The sequence below is a fragment of the Camelina sativa genome, chromosome 10, assembly GCF_000633955.1.
Source record: "Camelina sativa cultivar DH55 chromosome 10, Cs, whole genome shotgun sequence".
Taxonomy (NCBI): domain Eukaryota; kingdom Viridiplantae; phylum Streptophyta; class Magnoliopsida; order Brassicales; family Brassicaceae; genus Camelina; species Camelina sativa.
The window spans coordinates 25135716-25144692 of NC_025694.1; the positions used below are offsets into that span (position 1 = coordinate 25135716).

The 8977-nt window shown below is 35.9% G+C and overlaps 2 protein-coding genes across 2 annotated transcripts; one reads left to right on the forward strand and one right to left on the reverse strand.

Moving 5' to 3' along the window:
* Positions 2 to 2140, reverse strand: LOC104720714 (serine/threonine-protein kinase WNK8-like; the record flags this gene model as incomplete). Its single annotated transcript, XM_010438590.2, has 5 exons — positions 1310 to 2140; positions 995 to 1215; positions 757 to 914; positions 277 to 676; positions 2 to 189 (listed from the first exon to the last, which is right to left on the reverse strand). Coding segments are annotated over exons 1-5 (1254 nt in total), but the record flags the coding sequence as incomplete, so codon positions are not given.
* On the forward strand, positions 4677 to 6516 carry LOC104719864 (ORM1-like protein 3). The gene is made up of 3 exons (XM_010437847.2): positions 4677 to 5060; positions 5171 to 5319; positions 6029 to 6516. The coding sequence occupies exons 1-3, from the start codon at positions 4884 to 4886 to the stop codon at positions 6165 to 6167; spliced, it is 465 nt and encodes a 154-aa protein (XP_010436149.1). The 5' UTR covers positions 4677 to 4883; the 3' UTR covers positions 6168 to 6516.

An 8977-nucleotide genomic window follows, 5' to 3' on the forward strand; every position in this document is an offset into this window, starting at 1 on the left:
GTGGAGAGTTTTGATTATGATGCGACGAGGTTCGGTCAGAGTTAAGTTGCATCATCAAGTCATCTATCATGTCAGCAATCACAACAACTTCTTCGCTTGTTAGATGCAGCTCCTCAACCATTTCCTCAGCGATTGCCTTAGCTGTGTCTGAGTGCAGATAGAATGCAAAGTGTACGATTCTACATTTACCTGTATTAGGACATTCAATTGATTCAGCAAATGAAAACTGTGAGAAGACTGAGTTTGGATAGAAGTTATTTGTTATAGCAAACGAACCAGATGAGCCAGCAATACGCAGAAGCATTGCTGCCGTGACATCATCACTCCTCTCTCCTCTCAACCTGAACTCTTTATCCTCTGCAAACCTCTGAAGTTCAATCGTTTGGCACCATGAGTAGTCTTCATTGCTTTTACGAGAGGAGCCACTGGAGACACTTCTATTCTCGTTATGATCCACATCCATGGGAAGATGTTCATGCTGTGGTGGTCTCACAGGTTTAGATGCTGTGCTTGATGAAGCAAGAAGAGCAGAGTCCTTGCACCCATCTCTTGCAAGGAACGAGTCCTTCGAGAGATCTAGAGCAGTTGGTCTTGAAGAGGCAGGAAGAAGACATTTCTCTATAAATTGCCTAACTTGAGGATCATCAACTTTGTTGAGAGATTGAGGCTTTATACCCTGCAAAATGCAAAGTTTCAAAGGGGAGCCCAGCTTCAACAAATAATTTTGATGGAAAGTCAAGATCGTGGAAGACTTACCGAGGTGACCTTTTTATAAATTTGAGCCTGGTTTCTGCACTCGTTGTATGGATATTCACAGGTTACCATCTCCAACATACACATGCCAAAAGAATAGATGTCCACAAGCTCATTGTATTCCTCTTCATACAGCTCAGGAGCCATGAATTCAGGAGTACCTGAATGCACTCAAAAAATTTCAGCTACAGTAGATTTTCAAGGGTCTAGGAAGGAGGATATTTTTTTTTTGGTGTATTACCTATCACACTTCGTGCAGTGGGTTGCTGCAGAACAGTTGCGAGTCCGAGATCTCCAATTTTGACCTCTCCAGTATTTCCATTGACAAATATATTGTCACACTTAAGATCGCGGTGAATAACAGGAGGAGTCTCAGAATGCAAATAGTTCAAGCCTTTGAGAATCTGCCTTGCCCAGTTCTTGATGGCCCTGGGATCGACCTTCCTATGCTTCTTACGGTATCTTGGCGCATCGAAAGAAATGGTGATGAGAAGAAAACAGAAAGCGAAGGGTCATATAACAGAAGAGAAGTGAGGAGGAGGAGATAGATACTTACAGCCTGAGACTACCAGAGGTGAAAAGCTCAGTGATCATGTTAATAGTCTTGCTCTTTTCGTCAACCCAAGAGTAGAAGAGTTTGATGATGTTGTCATGTTTTAGAGCTTTTAGTAGATGAACTTCAGAATAGAGCCTTTCAAGTTGACCAGGCATCTGCATTACATCCTCAATGCTAACTAGGTTCCAAGCAACTTCAATCCCGTCTACTTCGTCAAACGCCTTATATCTGNGTACCCTGATGTAACGGCCAGAAGGATCTTTCTCGGCGAAATCAGCCTCTTCCATGGACGATATCTGACCTAAAAATCCAGAACCAGAAGCCAATATATGTATATGTGTATGCACAAACAAAACAAACCAATCGAGGAAGGGAGATTACAAATGAAAAGAAGCAAAAAAAGGATCGAGGAAGGGAGATTATTATTATTATTACAGGGAGAACAAAAAAAAAATGGCTATAAGAAATGGACGGAGAAGACGGAGATGATGATGATGGTACAATCGGAGAAAGCCTCATGAGCGAAGCAATACGAATCGATTGAAGAAGATCGGAAACGGAGTTTGGCGGCGGAAGGAATCATCCCCATCATTTCTCCGATCTCCCGATTTGTCGATCTCTCTCTCCCCTCCCCCCTCCGTCGTGATTATCCGTCTCGGTCTCTTTTGTCAGAACAAAAACAAACAATCCTTCTTCCATTGATGATGATGATCCTCCATGATTTTTGTGCAAGAATCTAGAGACAGTAGTTTTATTATTATTATTGCGATGAGATCAACAAGGATGAAGAAGAAAGAAGAAGAACAAGGATGATGATGATGATGAAATCGAAAGGGAATAATAAAAAAAAAAAAAAAAAAAAAAAANAAGAAGGGGGTAGGGGGTAGGGGGCGGCCACCAAATAAATCGGGAAAGTCAAATTATCTGTCTTTATCAAACCAATAACGCTCTCTCTCTTCTCTTCTCTTCTCTTCTCAACAAATTAATAAATTTGGCATTCTATTTTCATTTATTTCAGGCCTTTTTTATATATTTGTCATTTATCAGGTTTGGAGTACTAATTTCTTTTTTGCTAAACTTGTAAATATGAGATTAATGAAAAATAGGTTTTACAAACATTGTAATGCCTACAAAAGAGTAACCTTGGCAAAAAAAAAAAAACAAGGTTACAATAGAATTAGTTGAGATTTGAGTGATTTAACGGATTCAAAGGGTCATTAGCTTTCGCCAATGTTTCCTATGTCTTCTAGAGGTGATGATGTTGTGCAACTCCCTGTCGACAATCTTAAAGATGAGGGGGGGGGNNNAAGCTAAGCGTTGTGAGTTGTGTAGAATGTTGTTTCGCTGCCTCGAGATATTGTAGACTACCACTTGCGCTGTAACTTTTCTGAGCAAAGAGGGTGCCGAAATACAGGAGAATCGGGTCCAGGAAAGAAGTTTTTCCCAAGAGCAGAACAAGCGTTGGTGAGGGCAGATTCTACTAAGGACCAATCTCCAAAGGTGGGCTGAGAACTCACAAACTAACAGGAGTTGGTCCCGAGTTTCTGACTGAATCGTACAGAGACAACAATCTGAGGATTGAATATGACCCAAGAAGCTAATTTTTGTCGTTTTTATTATATATTAAAAAGTTTTGTTAATCGTTTTTTCTTTCTTTTATTTCTAAATCATCTGAAATATGTTACTGTATTGTAAAGATTTTTTGTTTTTGTCAATTATAATCAGGAAAATTGTGGAATTTTAAAATTCCTTGGATCATTACCATATATATACCATCGATAATGTACTTTACTATTTTTATTAAGGTTTTTAAATTACTAATCGGATAATAGATATAACTATAATATATCTTGAATGGTAGAACATTAATACAAATATCTACATCATTTTGTCGTTGAATAATATATTTTGTGTGTCACCTTCTACCTCTTTTACTAGGTTCACTTGTTTCCTTTATAGTGATTGCAGCAGGATCAGCAGTTTGAGCTGGACTAGCGAGGTGATCCTTATCAAACACTATGTTTTCAGTAGTGGTGTTTCGGGGAGCAATTGCTATTGAAGCTGCTAAGATACATGTAGCCGTGTTTTCCATTAAGTTATTATCTTTTTCATAGTTTAGTCTATGCCTTCTTGCTGTACTTTTATGGATCTGCGTAGGAAATCATATGTCTGCAGACTGCAACAGTATAGAAGAAGAGTAATGAAATCTAGATATTAGCTCTTGCAGAGTTTTCAAAATTTTCCATAACATTTCTACTGAAACTACATGGAACAAACTATTATCCAGATCTCACCTATCTTTTGTTAAGATAAGTGTTGAAAATGGAATTTGAATAATATAGCTTGTTCCATAGAACTTCAGTAAAGTGCCTAGGAAAACATACCAAAAGCAGCATTTAAGAAGAGTAGTGAAATCTGCCTTGGTGAGTTTCATTCTTTATCGGTCTTCTTCGATTTTGTTTACCATAATGCGGTTAAATACCATTAGATAGGACAATTATTTTAACAAAAAGTATTTGAGATCTGGATAATAACTTTTTTCATAGAACTTTGTTAGAAGTGTCTGAGAGAGTTTAACTTTATACGGGCTAATCCACATAATTACTAAACATACCTCAAAACTTTTGAATTCTCTCAACATCATTAACACATACTATAATGTATTTTCCTACTTTTATTATTAAGGTTTTTCTATTATTAATTGGATAATAGATATAACTATAATTCAATTTTAATGAATCTTAAATGGTAGAATATTAATACGAGATATAAATCATTTTGTCGTTTTTCTTTTTTTGGTGAATACAATCATTTGTGGTTGAATAATATATTTTTGTGTTAAAAGATGCAATTGCTTTTATTGAATTAGTTGGTCAAACAGAGAGTATGTGAGGAAAGAGAAAGAGAGAACAAAAAAGAAGAAGGAATTGTTAGTTTCTGTAAGAAAAATGAATAAAACATGTTCATTTTAAAGATCAAAATGAAAATGCCAAAACAGATAATTTAAATATTTTATTCGATATATTTTCACAAAAATAGGGAATAGAAAATTCGTAACAAAAGGGATTTGAAAGTATTTTACTTATATATAAAAAAATATAACTAGTTTGTTCAATAATCAATTAAAACGAATATTTTTTTTAAAAAATTGAAAATGTAAAAAGTGTAATTAATTGAATAATTCGGATATCTAATGAATATATATCCGATCGATGCCAATTAAGAAGAGTCCAATATTTTATTCAAAAAAAAAAAAAAAAAAAAAGCAAAGCAATGAATGAGTCGTCGTCGTCGTCGTCGTGGTTTATCGAGCGACGCGGTGAGGCTAACATCGGTGAGCCATCCAACAACCTTCCTATTTTAATTTAATGCTTTTTTAATTTCTTTATATGAAAAAAAAAAATCAAAAAATCGAAGAAAATAAAAAACCCAGAAAGAGCCCAAAAGAAATAGACGCAGAGACAAAAAAGAAACAAACTTGTTCCTCCTTTATTGTACGATTCAGTTCATCATCATCTCCGATCTCCTCCTCCTCCTCCTCCTCCTCCTCCTCTGATCTTCCAAATCTCCGGCGATGTACGTTAGAGCACTTCCGACGACGGATGTGAATCGGAACACGGAGTGGTTCACGTATCCTGGTGTTTGGACTACTTATATTCTCATCCTCTTCTTCTCTTGGCTCCTCGTTCTCTCCGTCTTCCATTGTTCTCCTGGCATCGCTTGGACCATCGTTCACCTCGCTCATTTCACCGTATTCCCCCCCCCCCCCCAATCTCCTCCTCCGATCTGTTTGATTTCTTGATTTCCAATTTTTTTTTTTGGGTTGATTTTATATAGATTTGAAATTTGTGTAATTTCTAGGTCACGTATCATTCGTTCCATTGGAAGAAGGGAACACCGTTTGGAGATGATCAAGGAGTCTATAATAGGTTGACTTGGTGGGAACAGATTGATAATGGCAAGCAGCTTACACGTAATCGCAAGTTTCTCACCGTTGTTCCTGTTGTCTTGTAAGTTTCCTTTCTCTTTCAAATCTCGACGATCTTCTTCTTTCCCCCACCGCCTCTTGTTTCTTCACCTTCTTCATCACATAATGGTTGCAGTTTTTTTTTTTTGCAATTTAGTTTTTGTGTAGGAGATGCTCTGATGATCTTTTAATTTGCCATACTTGTGTTCTCCTATTGATTTCCAATGTTGGAAAAAGTGATGCTTTTTGTTTTGTTTCTGTGATCATTTTACCTCTGGTTATGTAGAGTAGAGATGCTCTCAACGAGCTTAATTTACTTACCCCTGCCTGCTTAATTGCAAGTCGATTTTTTTTTGGTAAAGCGGTTTGTTTTTGACAATCTGATTGGCATTATTACTATACAGTTTACATTTAGGCATGACAATAAAAATTATTCTTGCAGGCCCTATGAGTCTCTTCATTTTTAATTTCTGTTTGTTGAGTAGTGCGCTTCAAAAGTGTCACTTTCTGTGTTCAAATCCGTTTCACTGATTAGGGTTCGATCGAAGTTCCCTATTAATGATTGATATCATCAGTTTGTTATAAAATGCTTCTTTAGCGAACATCATAGATGTATATTTTAGGTCTAGACATTCATACGAGACGTAAGGTCTGTTGTGAGATTGCTGAATCTCTCTTAAAGAATTTTGTTGAATACCTCATGACGATTGGATCTTTCTGAACTGAAAATCTGATCAAACTTTTGCATGTAGGTACTTGATAGCCTCTCACACAACAGACTATCAGCACCCGATGCTCTTTCTCAACACACTGGCCGTATTTGTCATGGTGGTCGCAAAATTCCCACACATGCACAAGGTCCGCATATTTGGAATCAATGGAGACCAATGAAAACTTCTGAGAAAACAAAGATAAAAGGTATGTGTATTATGCGAGTCAGAGTAGTAGTTGGAATGTGGAATCCAAACGACAAGTGCCATCAGTCATTCAACGTGTCTGTACCCTTAGACAGACGTTGAATCCCAACAAGAGAAAAAATGTGTTATTTGGTCTCCATCCCATCGCATAATCAAACCTTTTCTACTCTTTGTTTGGGGCTTCTATTTAATTCATATTTGATCTCGTTTGTGGTCTCCTAGTTTCTTATTTTGTGTAATCCCGAAACCGGTTACAACAGAAGTTGTTTAGTGAGCAATCTTAGGGTTTGAATGAATAGTTGGGGAAGAGAAATTTATATACACTGTTTTTTTTATATATAGATTTATTTATTAATGTGAAATCAAAGCAACTATGTATTTATGGTTTACTAGTAGTAACGGTCGGTCTTTACTCCTAGCAAGTATAACACTGATCGTCGGTGTTCATTATGATGATGGGTTCAACGTGATAGGTGGTCCTCAATATTAATGTAGCACTAAAGAGATGTCATTGTTTGAAGTGAATTAGAGTCTTGCCCTGACACACCAGTTGTAATAAAGGCTTAGGATTTTACAGTGAAGTAAAACCTACAATTTGGTCTCATGGCATAGAAAAAGATAAAAACATGAAACCAAAGAACAATCAGTTCATCGAATATTGATTGACGTTTTTCGGATTTAATGAAGTGATCAACGAGATTTTGAAGATTCTCTCCTTCATGACACTTCTAAGAGGAAGATACATGTTGTCAAACAACGATGACCGACGCAACTGTTGTTATTTAGAACTGATTAAAAATTTGTTCAAACAAAGCATTTCTATTATTTTTAAATTGGGAATTTTAAGGTCTTTCAACACATAATCTAAATTAAGTACGAAAATAAACATAAATCTAAAAGTATGTTTAAACTGTAAACTTATACTGTCATATTTAGAATTTAAATCTAACAAAGACATTTTAGCACACGTGAGGTAATCTATTCAGCTCAAAAGGGAAATTGACAAAATCGTGTTCCCACCTCCTAAAAATTGATAAATAATTAGTTTATCGTTAGTGTGTCATTTTCTCTTGTTTCATTTTTATTTTTTGATAAAGTCTTTTTTCAAGTTTATTGTTAAATGTATCAATGAATATAAATTAGGTGACACATAAAACCAAAATAAAACAATGGGGAATTTAACCCATTTGTTGTGATATCATCACCTCGTTTCTAATTGTTTAGTGAGTAGGTAGGTGAGTCACATATATGAGGCTATTGACTCAGGCAACAACTAAACACAAACAACGATCAAGTCAAAATGTGGCGAAAAAAAAAAAAACAAATGAAAAACATCAATTTTCTTAAATCAAGATGTTATAATTTTCATTTATCATAAATCCGATAGGGTCAATATCTTAAAATTGGAAGAGGAGTCATAGTGTTTTCATTTTGCTATTTATGAGCCGGCCTGCTCAAATCAAATGTAGAAAAGAAAAGTAAAAGTAGATTAAAGAAAGAAAATTCAGCATATGGGTTATTGAAATAAAAGTAGGATTAGAAGATTAAAAGTTGACTAAGTAAGTGTAAACAATGTTTTGACCATTTCAAAACTAAGAGTTATAAAAAAAAAAACGAAGAGAGAAGAAAAAGACAAAAGAAGGAAAGGATCTTTGTTCAATTTAATTGATTCGTACCCTTTCCTTCTCTCTTCTTCTTCGTATAGTAATCGAAGAAACAGACTCTCAATTTTCCAAATTCCTCTCCTCTTAGAAATCAAACCTTTTTTTTATGTTTTTGTGTGTGTTTTGAACCTCTCTCTCGCAAGGAGGAGTTGTGACTCCTCTCGTATCGACGCAAGGTTTTGGGTTTTTTTTTTTTTTTTTTTTTTTTTANTCATGCTATATATAAATTAGCATTCAGCAATGCAACATGATCTTAAGGTGGATTGGATTGTTCCAAATGCATGTGTAACACAGATTAAAAGAAATAATATACAAAACACACACACACACACACACACGCATAAGATCAAAGTAACAGCTCTCATTAGGTAGAACCACAAAGACAAAAGAGAAGTCATTCAAACTAGGTCAAAATGTTCGAGCTCTGGTCATTTTCCTCATAATGCAAAGATTAAAAACGAGAATGAGAGAGGAGAAAAACAAAGGTGAGAGCGTACCCTGATGTAACGGCCAGAAGGATCTTTCTCGGCGAAATCAGCCTCTTCCATGGACGATATCTGACCTAAAAATCCAGAACCAGAAGCCAATATATGTATATGTGTATGCACAAACAAAACAAACCAATCGAGGAAGGGAGATTACAAATGAAAAGAAGCAAAAAAAGGATCGAGGAAGGGAGATTATTATTATTATTACAGGGAGAACAAAAAAAAAATGGCTATAAGAAATGGACGGAGAAGACGGAGATGATGATGATGGTACAATCGGAGAAAGCCTCATGAGCGAAGCAATACGAATCGATTGAAGAAGATCGGAAACGGAGTTTGGCGGCGGAAGGAATCATCCCCATCATTTCTCCGATCTCCCGATTTGTCGATCTCTCTCTCCCCTCCCCCCTCCGTCGTGATTATCCGTCTCGGTCTCTTTTGTCAGAACAAAAACAAACAATCCTTCTTCCATTGATGATGATGATCCTCCATGATTTTTGTGCAAGAATCTAGAGACAGTAGTTTTATTATTATTATTGCGATGAGATCAACAAGGATGAAGAAGAAAGAAGAAGAACAAGGATGATGATGATGATGAAATCGAAAGGGAATAATAAAAAAAAAAAAAAAAA